The sequence below is a fragment of the Gymnoscopelus microlampas genome (assembly GCF_963454915.1).
Source record: "Gymnoscopelus microlampas genome assembly, chromosome: 14".
NCBI lineage: Eukaryota > Metazoa > Chordata > Actinopteri > Myctophiformes > Myctophidae > Gymnoscopelus > Gymnoscopelus microlampas.
In genome coordinates, this window is record NC_139951.1 from 34,412,821 (window position 1) to 34,433,140 (window position 20,320).

General features: G+C 42.3%; 2 protein-coding genes across 2 annotated transcripts; one reads left to right on the plus strand and one right to left on the minus strand.

Moving 5' to 3' along the window:
• Positions 1–3,441: 3,441 nt before the first annotated feature.
• Positions 3,442–4,332, plus strand: LOC311060689 (alpha-soluble NSF attachment protein-like; the record flags this gene model as incomplete). Its single annotated transcript, XM_084078968.1, has 1 exon — positions 3,442–4,332. One exon carries the CDS (start codon positions 3,442–3,444, stop codon positions 4,330–4,332), a length of 891 nt encoding a protein of 296 aa, XP_083935094.1.
• A 7,301-nt stretch (positions 4,333–11,633) lies between these two features.
• On the minus strand, positions 11,634–13,253 carry LOC311060174 (dolichol kinase-like; the record flags this gene model as incomplete). Its single annotated transcript, XM_084078306.1, has 1 exon — positions 11,634–13,253. The coding sequence occupies one exon, from the start codon at positions 13,251–13,253 to the stop codon at positions 11,634–11,636; it is 1,620 nt and encodes a 539-aa protein (XP_083934432.1).
• Between the last annotated feature and the right edge of the window lie 7,067 nt (positions 13,254–20,320).

Genomic DNA, 20,320 nt, shown 5'->3' on the forward strand with positions numbered 1-20,320 from the left:
ACAGGGTGCAAAACATACTCTCTCGCCATGCCTTACGGCCTGGCGGAGACAATAATATGCATTAACACGTAGCAAAATGTACAACGTTAAAAACAAATTAGGTAAACTCAGGGAAACGCCAGGGAGAACAGATGGGTTTATAGGGCCCAATTGACTGGGCAGATCTGATGGGGAGGGGCAGACTATTCCAGAGTCTGGGGGCCGCAGCCGCAAACGCACGGTCACCCCTGCTCTTTTTATTAGTCTTATGAACGACCAGCAACAGCTTGTCAGCAGACCTCAGAGCCTTGGCTGGGATGTAAGGTTGCACGAGCGCAGAGAGGTATGGCAGAGCGAGCCCATTTACTGATTTATAAGTAAATAAAATCACCTTAAAATCGAAATTCTAAAAATCTAAATTTAACAGGGAGCCAGTGAAGCGAGGCCAGGACAGGGCTAATATTATGCTCACGTCTTTTAGTACCTGTAAGGAGACGAGCCGCTGCATTTTGTGCGAGCTGCAGACGCCTGAGTGACGACTGTTCTATGCCAGTGTATAAGGAATTACAATAATCTAATCTGGACTAAATGAGGGCGTGAATAGCCATCTCCAGTTGATGGCGGGGGAGATATGCCTTAACATTAGCGAGAAGTCTTAATTGAAATACAGCTGGTTTTAACGACGGAGCTGATGTGTTGATCGAATTTGAAGGCACAGTCGAACGTTACACCAAGGTTTTTGGCAGATGAGCGGATATAAGGGCTGAGGGTGTCCGGGAATAGAGATAGTGTTGAGATTCTATCCGTGTAGTCTTTTGGGGGACACTTCTTGTACTGTCGCTCCGTAATTACAGGCGTTTGTCTACACGGAATTTCCGCTCAAAAAGGAATGCTGCGGGGTCCTAGCGCCAGAGGATATTTTGGAACACAACAACAAGTTGTCAGAAACGGCATTTATTAACTGCAAAATACATACATATACATTTCCAGTCTAACAGTCCAAAATATACCCCTGGCCAAACTATACCCCGGGGCATATTCTGGGCTAGTCTAATTTAAACCCCGGGGTAGCCCACTTTAACCAATCTTTAGCCTTTTTTTCCTCTGCCATAATGAATTCAAGTCGATGTTTTGTGATAAATGTGATGTTTCTCTGTTTACGTCAGTGAAATCTTTGTGATTGATGCTATGTTCTCAGATGGCATGTGTAACTTTGCCCCCAATTTTGAGGTGTGGTCTCTGAGATCAGCATGTGCTATCACTCATTGTGAAGGGCTGGTGCCTACATCCTATACACCGCAGAGAGAGAGAGAGAGAGAGAGAGAGAGAGAGAGAGAGAGAGAGAGAGAGAGAGAGAGAGAGAGAGAGAGAGAGAGAGAGAGAGAGAGAGAGAGAGAGAGAGAGAGAGAGAGAGAGAGAGAGAGAGAGAGAGAGAGAGAGAGAGAGAGAGAGAGAGAGAGAGAGAGAGAGAGAGAGAGAGAGAGAGAGAGAGAGAGAGAGAGAGAGAGAGAGAGAGAGAGAGAGTGAAGAAGTAATTGAAATCAATGTAACTCAGGCATGGAGTGTAGAGAGCACATAGTGTGAAAGAAATGGCGAGTAGAATCCTCATGGCATTTTCTGGACACATCACATAATGATAGATTTTCTGCCTTAAGTCTCTCCCTCTCTCTCTTTCTTATTTCTCTTCTGCTCCATCCACCACTACACCCTTATGCTCAACTCCTATTGTTCATTTTAGTAAGCAATTGTAGTTCAAGATGTACTGTGTGCGTGTGTTCATGCATGCGTGTGCACTGGTGATAAAATTGGTTTGGATGGAACAAAGGTGTGAAATACTGAGGATAGTTGTATTGTAAGCCAGCGTGTTACTACTCCAGCCCATCTCTATATATGGCCTGTTGAAACCCATGTGTTTGTCAGGTGCACACATGTATGTCAAACATCTCTGGAAACAAACACCGGCCGCACAATTACTTAACTCTCTATTTGATTCATGTCCAAATGGAACAAATCACTGCTTTCTACCTCATAATCTGTCAACTAAAATGAACATTCCTTGCTAATTTCTCTGTGCCAAGTTGTTCTGTGGTGATACATCATAGAATAATACCTCATAAACCTGATCGTGAATTGTGTAGCTATAAAGTTTTATTTTCAACATTGTGTGATTTCATCTCATGGGGCTTGCTTAGAAAATCCACCATTTAGAAAATGCATACCTGCAGTTAGAAAATGATTGCTGACATAAATTTATATTTTGGTTTATTTATAAGTTGTTAAGTAATGAGTGTACCTCATGCATTGTTTTGCATTCCACTTCACGCGAGAGATGCAAAACGATTGAGTCCTCCTGACTCTGTACTGTGTGTGTGTGTGTGTGTGTGTGTGTGTGTGTGTGTGTGTGTGTGTGTGTGTGTGTGTGTGTGTGTGTGTGTGTGTGTGTGTGTGTGTGTGTGTGTGTGTGTGTGTGTGTGTGTGTGTGTGTGCGGGGGGGGGGGGGGGGTTATGAATAAACTATACGAATATGCGTCGATGAATATTTCTCATAAAACAATCTCATCTAAATAATTTGCCTTTCTTATGTTATGTCTTTCAGTGTCTTGCATATTGTGTCTTTTTATCACCTGGCGTTTTGGTCTTACTCTCTGATCTCAGTGACTACCCGGTAAAATACAGGTAAAACATTTGTAATGTGTACAAAAAAACATTCGTGTTCTGTGTGGATGTACTCATATTACAAACAACAGTTCAAAAACATATATTTTCAGGCAAAAAACAAACAAAACAACAAATAATACAAATATGACATTTTCTACAATTTAAATTTTTCTTCAAAACACATTTTTTGCTACTATTCCTTCAAAACGCACACATTGGGCCCTATCTTGCACGCCGCCTTACTACCCCTTATCCCTAAACTTATTACCCATATTTTACTATTTTGAAAAACATTTTCAAATAGTTGAACTTGCTGTTCTACATCGACATGTTGTGAGCTTGTAGTAGTAAGTGTTGCGAACCTTCAGGGCATACTTGCCAGCACTGGCCTATATATGGAGATCCCCATAAATGGAGACGATCGACCTACGAAGTCGTCATAGAGACCTAATACGTGTCATGGATACGGAGTCTGACATCAGCGAATCCCTCCTGGAAACTCCATATGTGGAAATATCCAGGACTGACATCATAGTCCCAGATTTGGGCATATAGCCCACTCCGTATATGGATATGCCTGACACCACGTGACAGATGAGAACTAGGTATACCTGCGCAAATCGGTGCTGTTAGGCATGCATGGCAATGGTTTGGGTTGTGTGTGATATCAGACCAGAACTCTGTTCAGCTTATATAAGGTGTTTGAATGTTTTTACATCTGTTGTAGAGACATACACATAGGGATCTATAGGAGAAAATAGAGACAGAGTAGTGAGAAAGAAAACAGAAGCAGACCAAGTGAGAATGGACAAGTCTGGTACAGAAAAGGCAGCCATGGAATTGGCCGCGGCCGAGAAGAAAGTGAAATCGTCCCAGTCATTTTTCGGAGCACTTTTCGGGGGTGGCACCTCCGAAAAGATGGAAGAGGCCTGTGACATGTATGCAAGGGCAGCCAATATGTACAAGATGGCCAAAAATTGGTGCGCTGCAGGAAATGCCTTCTCGCAAGCGGCCCGTCTTCACCTACAAATGCAGAGCAAATGCAATGCAGCAACTAACTTCATAGATGCTGGAACCTCCTTCAAAAAAGTAGATCCACAAGAGGCCGTAAACTGTCTAAATCGAGCTATTGAGATATACACCGACATGGGGAGGTTCACTATTGCAGCTAAATATCATGTCACCATCGCTGAAATCTATGAGACTGAGCTAGTGGACATTGATAGGGCTATTGCTCATTATGAACAGGCATCAGACTATTACAAAGGAGAAGAATCCATCAGTTCTGCAAACAAGTGCCTTCTCAAAGTTGCAACCTATGCGGCTCAGCTGGAGCAGTACCCAAAAGCCATTGAGATTTATGAAGAGGTTGGAACCCATGCGATGGACAGCACACTGCTGAAATACTTCGCCAAGGACCACTTCTTCAAAGCAGCACTCTGCCACTTCTGTGTAGACATGCTCAATGCAAAACTTGCTGTACAGAAGTATGAAGAAATGTTTCCAGCCTTTTCAGGTTCTCGAGAATGCAAGCTGTTGAAGAAACTTCTAGATGCTTATGAGGAACAGAATTTGGATGCTTATACTGATTCGGTGAAGGAATATGACAGTGTCTCCATCCTGGACCAGTGGCTCATCACCATGCTTCTTCGCATCAAGAAAACCATGGAAGAGGATGAGAGTGACCTACGTTGACTTCATTGCCACTGATGGATAATTTATAATCGATAGTGTATTAGATTATGATTATTGTATGATTATTGTATTGTATCACTTTGGATAATTGCATAAAGTATGATGTATTTGCTAAGATAAGATGTCCTTGCTCCCTGGCCTACTCTTTCTTACCCATGAAAGTTGTGGCTACAGTTTATCCATGATGCCTTAGAACAGACAACCATGGCACCAAAATGAGCCTTTGCCCCTGTTCATGTTGATATTATATTGTGGGGTGGGCTTAATGAAAGATAAACTGTCTGTTATATTGATGGACATTTTGTATTACCAGTAGAGAATATTTTTGATGCTGTACCACCTTGTCTCTCCTGTGCAAATAATCCAGTAAACCTGATTATTATTTAAGACTGACTCTGTGTTACTTCTTTTTACGGTCCTTTTTGAAAGCGTACAAACCTGGTTTTCCTAAGTTATCAGCCACCGACTCCAATTCAAGCCTATTTACAATCTCTGTTTTTCTTTAATCTTTCTTACCACTCCCCTTTTAATCTTCATTTACAGTACTCCGGAAAAGAAGCACCTACTGTACCAAGTGCATTCACTTGGTATTTTTTTGTTAAAAAATATACCTTTTTGCCACTACTCCCACATGTTTTGTCCAGAACTTTATCTCTGTAGTCAAGTGATCAAGATATATCTTGTCAGATCTTTCAGATTCCATTCACTTTGGCTATGATTGCCTTTAGAACTTTGCGTGAAGGGCCTGAAATCCAGACTGAGTTACTGCGTTCAGCGTTTTTTTAAATGTTTTATCCCAGTCTGCCAAGGACGCTGCTACCTGAAATGTTTCTAACCGGCTATAACAGGTCGGAACACAGTATCGTAACCCGACCCATAGGCTTCACGGATTGGCCAAGCTTTGCGTCATATTTGTGCCGCTATACGCCTATGCTCATGTACTGTACATCATTAACACAATGTCAGTGGTTTGTGACATCAGGGATCCCCTTATCTCCATATATAGTTGATCGGTCGTATGGTAGTGGGTATACCGTACAGTGTACTCTGAGGCAAGGGGGAAAGAAAGATCAATCAAAGAAAACAAACAAATTATCTACATATTTACACATACCTGAGATAAGATATAAAGGTGCGTGAGCATAGCAGCAGATGTATACTGTACATGATATATTATGGACGTTAGTGAATGTGTGAGAAAATATGCAAAAAAAGACAAAGGTCTGTGCGTTGTACATGGGATTAAGGTGCAAAATGTCAGTGTGTGTCGACCCCATAATCCACATAAAGTAAACTGACACTGGCACTCAAGCAACAGCACTCACCTCTTCCTTGGACCTACCTGTGGATTATACCAGGGGCATAATACACAGGTATGTCCAAGGAAGAGGTGAGTGCTGTTGCTTTTAGTGGAATTCAAAAGGTAATAATTACATAATGAATGCATGTATTTATCACCAAGGTTATATAGAGAACATGCATAGCAGCTACAGTAGCCTCATTGCATACACCTCAAAGGGTAGTCTGCCCCTTTGAAGGACAAAACGTTTGTCAGTTCCTTAGAGACTAAGCTGCCTGGCACTCGTCTCCTACTCATAATCGAATCAAGATTCAAATCAAATTCTCCCTCAGATTTGCCATTGGTTCCAGGTGTGCTCAGCATGCGGAATGCTACTTACTGTGGACAGTGTCACAGTGATGGATCCATGTCGGGAAAAGCCAGCTGGTGCTGCAGGAAGCAACAGGGCCATATATTATCTGGAGGAGTTACTGTAATCAATAATCAAAGATCTGACACTCTGCGCCAGGCAAGCTCAACTCTGGCTCTCATTGGACAGACTTCCGTTTGTTTAGTCAGCACAGAACCAGCCTTACAGAGAAACATCCACCTGAACGTTATTGTACACGGTTTCACATGTTCAAATGAACACGTGAAACAGCTCTTACTTTCAAGAGGTTATCACTGGAATATTAATGAGCTGAATGTACACTTCTAGCTGAATGAGAGATGAACATTGATTTAAACATTGGCTCTTGAAAGTATAAGTAGAGCCCAACCAATATTGGGGTTTTGTAACCCAACTGGTATATCTAGTGATATATACTCTGTGTGGTGTGTGTGTGTGTGAGAGAGAGCGCACGCATGCATACTAGTCACTAGAGGTTCGCGCCAAGCGGCCCTCACACCTACGTCGTACTGTTGTGTCTGACATCAGTGCTTGTTGAAAATCAAATCTCCCTATGTGCGTTTGGTTTATGTTGTGTATGACATCAGTGCATGTTGTTCTTCATATGTGCATGATGTGACATCAGTGCTTGTTGATCGGGGGTTACGGGGACAACAGGGGCTATACAGTATGCGGGTTCTTCAACCCCTGAGCGCACCGTCCGCTGCCAGCTAAAAAGTCAAAGCCTCGCGCTTGCTCCATCTCACGTCGAAAAACGAGTTCTCCTTTTTCCTATATTTTAGGATTGTTCTGATCTGATCATTGAACCAAAAGGAATTATGAAGTTATCCTTTCACTTTACATTCACTTCACATGCACTTACTATAATTGTCTCCGCCAGGCCAAAAGCGTGGCCAAGAAAGACTATGATTTTGCCCTTGTCCATCCATCCGTGTGTCCATCCGTCTGTGTACAGCTAATCTCCGGAGTCCGGCACCTTTAGCCCGAACGACATGAAACTGTGCACACACACTTCCTGGAGACAGGAGCAGAACCTCTGCCCCAAATGTTTCACATCGGCCTGTTATAGCGCCACCAGGAGGCAGACTTTAATGTTTTTGAGTGGTGCCGAAGGCAACCACTCCTATACATGGCTTTGTCCGTGTGTCCGTATGTATGTATGTATGTCTGTCCACAAACATTGATGACAACATCAATACGGGGCTCATCAAAGGCACCACTCACTTCACACAGGGTGTGATTTTTATATTACTCCTACAGATTTTGTCCAAACATCACGCAAATCGGTACACATTATCTCTATAGTCATGTGTTCAAGACAGTTTTGTCAGATGTTTCATATTCCATCCTGATTGGCTTCCAAAGTTTGCAGGAGTAGTCAGTTTTGAGCAAAATGCGTCCTATTGCCGTGAAACTTTGCACACACATTTTGCTTAATTCAGCCTTATCTCATGATGACTGAGTAAATCATGAATTAATCATACTTACAAAGCAGATGCTACAAAAAAGAATGCTTTAACAACTTCAGTTCGTAAATAACAGAGACTCATTAAACAAAAATGAAGCATGCTACAAAAAAGAATGCTTTAACAACTTCTGTTTGTAAAAAACAGAGACTAATTAACAGTGGATGGATCATGTTTTCAAGGCCTTTTAAAGGCTGATGATACAGTATTCTGTATCGACCAATGTACTGTATTGACCGAGCTCTAGAACTAAGAAGAATCCTGCCACAGCTCACAGCAGGGGTGCCCATACTTCAAAGAGGCCATATTATAAAATATGAAGATACCATAGGCGATATGCTTGCGCTCAGCTTTACTACTATATATTTACAGTCCCAAAAAAAATATTTTGTTCAAATGGCAGTGTAGCCAAATGTTACCAGATGTGAAAAATAAAGTAAAATAAAAGTAAACTAGAAAATGTGCTCCTCGGAGCACAGGTCTCCGCCAGTACTGTTCCTGATTAATCCTGTCTTAAGTGTTACTTGATTAATCCTGTCTTAAGTGTTACTCCGCCATTTCTCAGCCATTTCGGGATTACTCCTGTCTTACCTCACTTTGAAAGAGGCTAAGACTCTTTCAAAGTGACACATCTATTTATAGGCCGCTGATATGTCATGCGTCTCACTAGCCAATCAGAGCACACTCTTTCAACGTATTGTCACGTGTCACGTGAGGCTTGACCAATGTTAGCTTGGCCGAGGGGGACGGGGGACGGAAAGTGACAACATAGTCTCCTGGCGGAGACAAAAATATACTTTATTTCACATCTTGATAAAGAGACAATGTCCCTCCACCAGTCTGTTTTCACTCTCTGTCTGTCTGTCACTCTGTCATTTAGTTTCAATCAATTGTGCTCTACATTTTCTCACATTTTACCTCCGGATCGTTGAGTGGATACTGAATTTGGCCTATTCCCCACAGCTGGTTAGGTGTGCGGTTCCTATCTGTTCTTAGGGGATGATTATCCCAGCCATCTCTGAAAGTGTTCAGGTGGTTCTGAAGACGTGGCACGAAGACGTAATGACAGCAGAACAGATGGAGACTGTTGCCGATGTCCTGCTGGTTTTCTTCCTCTAAGGTGTGTAGAACGTCATGGAACAGCCAGGTCACCGCTGTCCATACATTCCTCCACAGCCTTTCAATTCTTTAAAAAGTCAGATGTAATTATTTTTATCTCTCTCACAAACACACCCACCCCTATACATTCTTGGAAACTCTGTATATCTGTTTGACTGTCCTTTGTATATCTCAAGAACTGTTCATCTGATTGTCTTCACACTTAGCGACTGAGTAGTAGCCCAACTGTCCAACAAAGAAATACTACGAACTGGCGTAGGACAGTCGAGGGTAAGCTGTAAGACCTTGCATCACACCTGGAGTAAATGTTTCAAGGACCTACAACAAGAAACACCAGATTTCGGGGGACAACACACGCGACACAGACTGATTTTGCACACGAGGACTCCATTCTGCACATGAGACTAGAATGGACAAAAATACAAGCTGAAAGGGAAGAGTCACAAGTGTTGAAATGGGATCTGCAGCAGTTTAAATAAGATGCTGTGCTTACAGAGATGTTATTTGTGTGTGTGGATATGCACACATTAATTTGCAGGATCTAGAAAACACAGGTGAAGCAGTGAAAACATGCGAGTTGTATTAAAATACAGGTGACCTGTGGAAAACGTGTGCATTTTTTTGCGGATTACAAGTCATAAAGTTTATTTGCTAGGCACCGTTTACAAATTTGGATAGGAACAAATAAGACAATATAGCGCAAATGTGAAATACATTAAGTGCTTCACTTGTAAGAAGGGATCAACAAATGTGTAAATAACAACTCATAATTATTACAGAGCTCGGTTTTCAAATTTACAAAGCTTAAAATTGTACTTCCAGACACTAGAAAACACAAGTGAAGCAGTGAAAACATTTGCGAGTCGTATTTTGCAAGGCCTAAAATACAAGCGACCAATGGAAATATTTGCAATGTGTTTTTGCGCTTTGCAGATGATAAAGTCCAATAAAATCTTCCATACACTTCACTAATCAGCTTGCAGCCTATAAAACTCATTCATGGACTCATTCTGTTCACTCACTGCCAGATCCTAGTTGTTACAAGTGTGTTATGTCTTTGTCTGCCTGCCTTGCTGTTTGCCTGCCTCAGCTGTTGTAAGCCTATCTATGTTTATTGAAGTATCACTGGACATGATCTGCCTCGCTAGTCGTCTGCTTCTGGTTACTCACCTGACACAACGTACGTAACACAACACAAGGAACAAGCAGTTAGGAATCCTTAAAGATTTTATTGAGAAATGGCCTATCTGCCAGGTTAATTTCAACAACACTAACACTAACACTCTTCCTAACACTTTTCACATGAGTATACTGGTGTCCATAAATAATACATTTTAGGAAGGAGGCCCATGGGCCATATCAAATCTGCCCTTGTGCCATGATTGGTCACCGGGTCAGACTTTGGACGTGTCTGGCTTACAGCTAAGATGACTACGAGTCTAAAAGCCCCGCTAGCGACCCCTTAAGGCGTTGCTGCTCCTTATACACTCAGCCAGAACAAAGATGTTTAAACTGACTGACATTTCCATCCATAAAGCCGTCAAAAGCTTTATGAAGCCTATTGATTTGGTGACCCTTTGGCTTGAAGACAACTGTCACCACATCAATAGGCTTCATATTTAAACAGTATGAATAATAACAATTTCACTGCCATCCATTATTTTCACCATATCCTATTCTAGTGCGTGTGTACTAAGCAGACAACAATGGAGTGAAAAAAGGTTTTGTCTAATTCAGCTGGCTTTCACTCCACTCACTCAGTTCTAATTGTGTTTTAGTGATGTATCTGCAATCAATTTCAACTGCCTCTGTGTAATGGCAATAAAGGAAATTCAGATTCTGAACACAAAGGCTAGGACAAAGGACAAAAGATTGGAGAGGAGACAACTGTCACGCCACTCAATATCTTCCCTTGTGTTTCTGTTTCCCTCTGTTGCTCTGTGTGTGTGTGCGTGTGTGTGTGTGTGTGCGTGCGCGTGCGCGTGCGTGTGCGCGTGTGCGTGTGCGTGAGAGAGAGAAGTTGACATGAACAAACCAGCACAACAGTAGTTGGGGAGCTCTGTGTTGAAGCCCACAGGGCGCTGTAGACTCACATTACTGTATGTGCATGTGACATTCCCAGAATAGGGACGCAAGTGGCTAACTACATACAGCAGTGGGGTTTGGGGACCCCCGGGGGTCCTTGGCGGGGGTTCCAGGGAGTCTCCAGAAAAAGTTAAAGAGTTAATAATGCATAAATATCAGTTTAACCACTTCAACTCGATAGTGTACATCGGCTATTTGAAAATAGCCGATCTACAAGCCCACAACGCGTTAGTTTTTCTTTCTGCATCAATGTTTCTACTCTGCATGACATCGTGATGACAACAAAGACACACATACTCAGCTTTTATATTACTAGAGGTTCGTGCCGCTATGCGGCTCGCACACCTACGTCGCAACGTTGCACTGCTGATCCGACCAATATTTCTTCCTCTCTGTATCTGTCATTCCTTGTCCCTTTTTTGACTATTTATTGAGATCCCTGATGTCTTCAGGATATGCCCATATATGGTCATGGGATGGGGTTATGTCTGATGGGCCGCCAGCCGGCCCTCCTATTCATTCTGGCATATCGATTACGACGTCATCAATATGACACATTTCCAAATTTGGGCACGTTTTCATCTTGATCCTAGCCCCACTGACTTCCATTATGAAATGATATGTGCTCCGCTGGGCTCACCTCTCTAATTGATGATGGATGCAACTTGGATGATGGAGAATATTTTTCCACACTTACAACATTGCATATTGTTGCTGTTGGGCAGAAACCTCTTATATCCGTATTTTAACCTTTTTCGTAAATGAATGCCCTTCTATGTCACACAAAAGTAGCAAAAATATCTGAAGCTCAAATGTGTCCCAGACAGTGTGATGCATTTTGAGCTTGTAGATCTGCTATTTTTGCTGTTCTTGAAATGGAATCCTGATTTTTTTTTTGCTAGTTTTGAATTGGAATCCTGAAAAGTTACATTTTTATTTAATTTCAAATGCAAAGCAGCAGCAGAATGAAGAGGTACAGTGGGAGGAAAAGGTTGTCTATCTGAGAGGTACAGGCCTCTAGCATGGCCACCAATGTGATGTAGATGGAGACAACAGTCCAGGAATAGATGGACATCAGATTAATGCTCCCATCAAATTTGAGGAATATATACACAGCAATTATCTGGGCAATTACAGATGCAGTAGTCCCTATTACAGTTTTCTTTGTGCCAGGCCAGCGAAGTTGGCCCATGGTGCTGCCGAAAACAGATGCAACAGTGTCCCCAACCCCCACAGACAGAATTCCTGCATAAGGCACCAAGCCACCAGCCCCAGGTAGTACCCCTTTAGGAGCACATGGCCCAGGGAACAGCCATATGGGTAGGGACATACCAAGCAACAAGTAGATATGAGTCAGGATAAGAGGCCCAGAGTCCCGCTCATCCACGAACAAGGCGAGCAGCTGCCTGAGGAGCTGTCCTAGAGGCTGGATCCCAAAGTACCGTATGTATTCCAAGAGCAAGAAGACCGCCAGGCAACACACAGATGCCACATGCAGCAGTTGTCGGTCATACAAAAGCCCTGGGACATATGTGACAACCACAATGAGATGGAAGTACTTCCTGACAACCGTTGAGGATGGATGCTTCTTAGGGCCAGACTGATGATGACAGTTTTGGTGCAATACAACACATGTGGCCACACTAGCCAGAATCACCCAGTAGCCCAACAAGCAGAGTCTTCTGTCATTTAACGTGACAAAGTCCAACAGCCACATGATTGAGTGCCGGTGGATGAGAAGGGAGACTCCCAGGCCCACACCGCTAGTCATCATGTGGAAGAACAATGAGGACACCCAAGTCTCAGACTCCGTGAAGTAGAAAAGAAGCGCACAGAATAGCCCCAGTAACAGTGATCCAACCACTACGACTGGGAGGAAATAGTTCACTGGATCACTGTTGACCTCCAATAGGTTCAGGGAACGCTTCATGAGCTGGTTGACGACGAAGCTCGTTCCTCCGAGGATGAGGAGTGCCTCCCCGGGTGTAAAGCAACGTGGCAGCAGGTACAACATGATCAAGCTAAGGAAGACAAATATCAACAGCACCTCCAGCACCTCAATGAGCTCAGGTACCGTCAGTGTCTGTTTGGTTGTATAAAGAATCATGCCGCCTGCCGTGCTTGCTATCACACAAGTGTGTGTGGGCACTGGCCTGGTGATGCCCAGTGCAACCAGGGACAGGAACAGAGCCAACAACATGCCGGCGACACTGACCACCACGGAGAATCGCTCAAAGTAGACATTTCCCGAGGCAGAGCACCCCTCTCTCAGCGCTAGGCCCAGCAGGGGGATCACCATGGAGGCTGGGACGATGCCGCTGTTTGCTGATGGACGGAACTGAAATACAGCACCACCTGACCTAAGTAGGCGGTCCCATTTATGCTGTACATAGAAAGCTTGGATGACAAGGGCTATGCTACACCAGGAGAGCTGGTTCCAGACCACCGTGTGGACACATAGTACCACAGCCAGGACTACGGCAGACTCCACTAACACAGGACTGATCTTCTTGCAACAGTTCCCTCCATAGGAGTACGCCTTGTGTCCCACCTGCCACGGCATCATGATAGGCTCTCCTCCTATATTGTTATAGAATGGCGTTCTATTGCGCACCCATGGCGTTATATTGACGTCATCTGTTGCGTCAGTACTGTGATGTCAGCGCTACTGTATGATGGCAAGAATCTCCATATGGGCAAGGTTTCAGCCCAAGTCGTCTCTCCATTGACTTCCAGTGAAAAATGTAAGTTTTAAAGGTCCCATAACATGTGAATGTCACTTTTTGTGTTTGTAATTATTTAGTTGGATATGTGCCTTCTATAGAAAACAGACAAACAGACAAGTGTTCTTACATTTACATTTACATTGGTACATTCTTGGAGTTACGAATGGATAAATTAGCACTGAGGATTTTATTGGGTAGCCTGCTCCTTAATAACACTGCCTCCGTTTTTATTACTGCTACGGGTATACCCACTATGTTACTTTGACATCATTGTTTAATCCATTTCTTAATGTTTTAAATTCAAGCTATTCATTTTAGTTCAAGACATTTTTTTTTATTTGAAGTAATATACATATTAACAGAAATAATTATCAGATTTCAGTTCATTTCAGTTCTCCATCAATCCTTGAAGTCAAACTGCATGAGCTGACATCCTCTCCTCTCCTCTCCTCTCCTCTCCTCTCCTCTCCTCAAGCAATCAGCCCCCCATTCACCCCATGTCCTCCTGTCTGTCCCTCTCTATTCATCTTCCAGCTTTCCTTGGTGTGATTTAGAGTAACCCCTCGTTGATAAGAGCTGAACCGGGTCTGGCCTCTAATCTTCATTAACACACTCCAGATGTTAAAGTCAAAGTATATTAGAGCAAAATGTTCTTCTGGCACAAGACTTTGTTTCCATGGTTCTGCAATAAATTCACATCCTCCTTTTCATGTCTTTGACATAGGTGATTTTTATCTATGAAAATAAGCTGATATTTATGTTTTCTTTGATGAGAAGAAAAATGTGTTCAGGATCATATCAGGACTCCTCAAACAGGTGCTAGAACAAGCCAGGAACTGAAGTAGGCAGAAAAAAGTTGCTTAACTGGAATAGCTACTGTAGAAAAATGTACACATGCACACATGTGGGTTTGCAAGTTGAAAAAGCCTTTAATCAGGGTGTTTGATGAAAGCAATCGTAGGGCTTGTATAGAACATGTGTAGTAGGAAGTGCCCATACAGGGCTCCATACATTCTCAATTACCAAAACTGTGTCTGTGACATACAATGGACATGCAGTACAAATATTACAAACTGAATGAAAGTTATAAGAAATGATTTCCTTTAAAAAAAAGTTATGTTTTGGTCTGCTCAAAAGATTTGTCATTGTCACAATCTGTGTCTTGTTCTGTATCCCTGTTGTGTTTTCTTGTGTTCCTTGTTTCTTAGTTATAGTTAGGGTTTTACTTTACTGTTGTTGTAATGTGTCTTCCTCATCTCTTAATTTCAGTTTAGGTTTTGCTTTACCTTTTGTACCTTATTTTGTTGTAGTGTTCTAGTGTCTCCTGGTTTCCTCTGTTGCTGCTGTTAACGGTCTTGTCTCATCAGTCCTGTAATTAGCCCATATTTTGCACTTATGTCCTTTAGTAGCCTATCCCTACATGTATGTTAATTGTCAGTTAGTTCACCTGTGTCCATTAGTCCATGTGTATTTATACCCCCTGTTCCCAGTGTGTCATTGCTAACTCAATGTGAAGTATGAGTTACTTGTGTTTTGCTGTGGTTAAGTGCCAGGTTAAGTCCCCTTGTGCTTTTGTATGTTTCTCCTTGTACTCCTCGTGTTCCCTGGTTGCAGTAATAAGTCTCGCATTTGGGTCCTAAACCTTGACGCACACATGACATGTCATGAACTTGTAACTAATAAGATAAGATAAACAAAAGACATGAAGGATGAAAAATGATGTCTCTTGTTTCTCCACTTCTGTTGTTTTTGTGATCAAACCGATATCCTTCCAGTGCTGGAGGCCCTGGCTGTTCCCTGCTGTGATGAATGGTGGAATGTTCCAGAGATGTGAGCAGCTCCACACAGTATTAATTTAGCTCTGAATGGACTCGTTTCCAGGGCTGTTTTTACCCTCTCAGCATTAAATAAACCACTTTCAACCTGCCGCCCGTATTTTGGACATGCCAGTATAGGTGAACAGTGGTTAAGACGCTAGATCAATCTGTGTAGAAGCATTGTGGTGAGTTAGTCGAGTGAAGCACAGCTGCAACAAGGGGAATAAATGAGCAAAAGAGTTGAAACATTTTTGGAAGTAAAATTATATAAACCTGCTCCTGTGTAGCTCTATGAGTAATGCAAACACTGATACTAATGGGCTTTATTTCCCCCTGGGACCACTAACATTTGGATGAGAATATCTACTGGAAGAATGTATTCAAATTCATTATATTTTGGATGAAACCATGGAACTAACTTTATATTTCAAAAGTAGGAATTGAAAGAATCCCCAAAAGGTAGCACATCCAAAATTTCAATTCAATTGAAGACAAAGTACTCACATTTCCACTTTTTTATTGGCACACACTAATAAACGAACACTTACGCGTTGCGGCTATGAGCCTTCATCAGCGCAACTAACTAACTTTATATTCTTTGCCAATAGAGGACCATTCACACATAGCCGTTGCATTCTCCTAAAAATATTATCAGTGCAACTCATTTTGAGTTCTTACTGGTATCCTTTGGAAAATAGATTAAGCTCAGTGGGCCAAACTGGTTTAAATATTATAATATATTATATAAAAACAAATTATTTTCCATTCCATACCATACACTAGACGTAAGACTTTGGGGTTGCTGATGACATACCTTGAGACATTGGTCAAGGTGCTGTAGCTGTTAACTAATTCCTGTGAATTTCCCGGATGAAGACGCTCAGGCTATGCCATGCAATATGCATCTAGTGATGAGCTTGAAAGTTCAATAGATCTACAGTTGAAACTAGAAATTGCCTCCAGAATATGCAGTATAATCTCACTCTGTAGTCATACATTCAATTTTACAGTATGCAAAAGCCTAAAACCATGGGGATTCTGCGTGGAATAGGCCATTAACATAATCAGTGTGGGAACGGATTGCGTAATGACATTTATTGAGTAATGGAAGTTGCACGCAGACACTGAAAATTGAAGTAGGAAGGAAGGTAAAATATGAGCCAAAATATTTTTTTTGTATGTCTAGTAACAAGTAGAATTAATTGTGAATAATGGAACTAGTTTACTAATGAACTATTCCGCTAATGACTCCTAATAGAACCCTCAAAAAGAGTTTGAGATATTCTGAGGGTAAAAACTGGCGTTTATAAAACCATCACTTTTTAAAGAACCTCTTGACCCTGTGATGTTGGGGCTTTGTTAAAATTTAAACCCCATCCAGACACTCATTAATTCTGCCACAATGAATCTCAGCCGAATTGATTTCTTTGTCCACATGGAAATTTGCCTTGAAAGTTTGATGAAGGGAAGCGCTGTAGAATCTTTCATGGTGAGACTGGCAATCCTGCTGAAATGACAAGAAGTGAGAATGGGTTTTTACAGCCATTGGACTTTTATAGGCAGTTGCAATTGATTGCAGATAGACTACAGACAAGAAAGACAATAAATCACTGAAAAACAATTAGAATTGAGTATAGAACTGAGTGAGTGCAGTGAAAGCCAGCAGAATCCGACAAAACCTTTTTCACTCCGACTCCATTGTTGTCTGCTTAGTACAGTATGTCGGTGTGACTTGGTTTGACTGTACAAAGGGCTTCTCAGAAATGCACTATACACACACCCCATAAAACTTTGTCTGAAGGGAATGCGATTATTATTCTGAGGGAAAACCGTCAGAAATAGAGCCATGGGTTCCTTGTTTTGTTGGCTGTATAGTATCCGGCAGCATAGAATTGAAAGAAAGTAGAAGATACAGAAAACAATTCAATCACAATTCATCACACATTCTATTTTCAAATTTGAACCCCAGTATATTTTACCGGAGGGTCTATACTTGGTCTCCGACTATTTGCATCAAATGTTCTCCTATTTTTGCAGAATGTGCACCTCTTGTGACATGCCCAGAATAAGGATGCTAGGGCTCATTATTAGGCTGTGTGACTGTGGTGGAGGCATGCAATAAAGAGATGATTGATGCACCAAGCTGATGGGTGATGTTGGGTGATGCGGTGAAGACGGCAGGGTGCAGCATTTCTGCTGGGGCAGTATTTCTCTCTGTAATTAGGCATTCACACCTGCAATCAGTGAGAGCGATGAGTGGAATAGGAGGTGGCAGAGGCAGGAAGAAATGGGAAATTAGCAGGAGAGAGCGGGGGTTAATGGTTTTCAACCTCATCTCAAAATGAGAATTGTGAAGAAAAGTTTGCCTCCAAATGAAAATCCTCAGTTCCTCACCTTATCGAACAATCAAAAAACATGACTTTAGGGAAAGGGAGACCTTTGTTTGTCCCGTAAACATGGGATGTGGAAATTCATTTTCAGCTTCACTCAGCTGATGGCTGACCAGATGGCTATGATGATGAGCGCTCGTGGGGGTGGGGCAAGTCTTGCTCAGGGACACTTGGGACACCGGGATGTGAACCGGGATGTTAACCAGGTAACTTATTTTTCCCAGAGGGCCTCTCGACCCATTCAACTATAGCCACCCTTTATTGTCCCTCAAGGGGAAACTCCTTACACAGCACTGTACAGTCCTCCTTGTCAGACAACAACAATAAACAGGACACAAAAACAGCAATGTAACGGCAATAACAACAGAAAGTGACGGAGAGCAGTACAGAAATCAAGCAAAAATGTTTACAGTGTTCAAGAAAAAGTTGGTCAATTTGTTATGTGCGAGGAAGTTATTGCAAAGGCATAATAGTCTAGTCTAAGTTGGGTGATTTAAATACTGACATTGAGTCAAGGCCAAAACCAAGGAGTTACAGTTCCCATGTCAGATTGCAGCATGGTGTTCTCTGAGGAGATGACCTCGCTCCATCCTGTTAAGATATTAATGGAATTACCTGAAGGTTGACCAAGAACACTTGCAATTCAAGGCAGACGTGTGAACACTTTTTTTTTATCTCACACAAACACCTTACCACCCTGTACAGTGTATGTACCTCGGCCATGTGTACATCTGGGTCTGGTTCTTCTTATAGGTTTGCAAACCTTGGCCCTGAGACATTTTCAAGGATGAAAAAAAAAAAACTGTGAAATTCCTGTGGGAAAGCATGCAACAGGTTGTCTCTCATTATCAGTGATTGTCACTGTAATCTGTAGCTATAATGGTGGTGAGGCTGTGGAACCGAGATAGCAAAAGCTTAATTAATGCTGTTTCTCTCCAGGGGTTATCGCTGTAAAAATAGTTTGCCTTATATATCTCCAACCACTGAATGATTCGTGTAATGAGAAATGCAGCTTGTGTGACATGGACACATTCTGAAAACTAATGAGCCTCTGAGTTTTCTTGAAATAGAATTGATAAAAGGATAGAAAGCTAAAGACATGACAATATGGTGCTGAATGAAGCAATAAGTGCCAAGAGGCTATGCTTTACACTTACAGTGATTTTAGAACAGCTAAGAGGTGTTATAAGAAAAAAACTGTTGATCCCGGCACTCAAAAGTTCAAAGAAGAGGAAACAACTTGTATTATTAACGCCTGGCGTTTTAATTGTAAATGTTGTTTCCCCCTCTTTTAACTTTTGAGTGCCATCTGTTTTGGCTTATGATTGCCTCCCGTTTGATCCAGGAGCACTGCTGATATTTTTAATTCCGCTTTTTTCTCAGTGGGCACTTTGTTTTCTTTGTCTTCAAGCTAAGAGGTGTTGTTAGGCACAACAGATCGCTGTCATTCAAATTCAAAGTGTGATCGTTAATGCCTTGCGTCAGTTATGTTTGTATCACCAGTCAATAAAAGTTTGGAATTTGAAAAGTAAGTGTTGAGTTTTGGCCCACAGTCCTGCATGAGAGGTATAATCACTGTAATGTCATTGACATTATGGCTACACAGGCTGACAGTCAGTTGTATATGAAACTGAACAGTATAATGTAATGACATGTAGAATAAGATGTATACAGTATATGAAAGGTGGCAGTGCGGACATCTCTCGTGACATGGGTGTTATGTTGTCACATTGGTGTTCATCCAATGTGGTTTGTGCTGGCGTTTGTTGGTGAATGGCTAGTAGCAGACAGTACATTTCGTAAGCCAGAGGGACAGGAGCATTGTGATTAGTTACAGTAGAAGTATGTCAACCAGGATCGGCAGGCATCCAAATGGCTAGTTCATAGTACATAACCTCACAGTATGCGTATATCCCAGCCTCCTCAATCATCCCCCCAGCTTGAGGAGATGATTGCTCTGCGATTATGAATTTACAAATATGACATACTGTACTTGTCATTGAACGACTTGAAAAATATTCGGGAAGTGAGGTCCTTGGCCTGCTGGCAGCTTGCACAATTGATTGGCTTAGAAGTATGCAAGATTAGTGGGCACGCACGCACGCCGGCAGGCAGGCAGGCAGGCAGGCAGGCAGGCAGGCAGGCACGCACTCACTCACTCACTCACTCACTCACTCACTCACTCACTCACTCACTCACTCCTGGCAGACATAATGAATGCGTCAGAAGGTATGTTTTCCTGTAGTTCCATTGGCCAGCCAAGGAGATAGGGTGTGTGGTTCGAGCTTAGCGCTGACAGCTTCTCATTGTTGTCCCCTACTCTCCACCTTGAAGTTTATCTTTCTTGGCTTTCTCTTCTGACTAGATCTGCCTCTCTGTCACATTGTAACATGTAATGCTTCATAGATTGTGATATAGTACAGTGAACATGAACACAGACATAGAAGATATGGTGAGGTTTAAGAAGGTTTATTTGGAGAGGATGGCTGCAGATAGGTGCAGATGTGAAGCACCTCTGTACCTCTTTAAAGGGCACGGTCACACCCATGGGACACCCGCGAGACGTTGGCTACAGCGCTCCTGATGCAAATGTGTAACCACTCAGAGGTGGCATCTGCCTCAAGGAGTATGCTAATTTACAGTAGACCAAAAGCCGACCCTCGATCGTTAACTGATTATTACCCTTTGACAGACAAG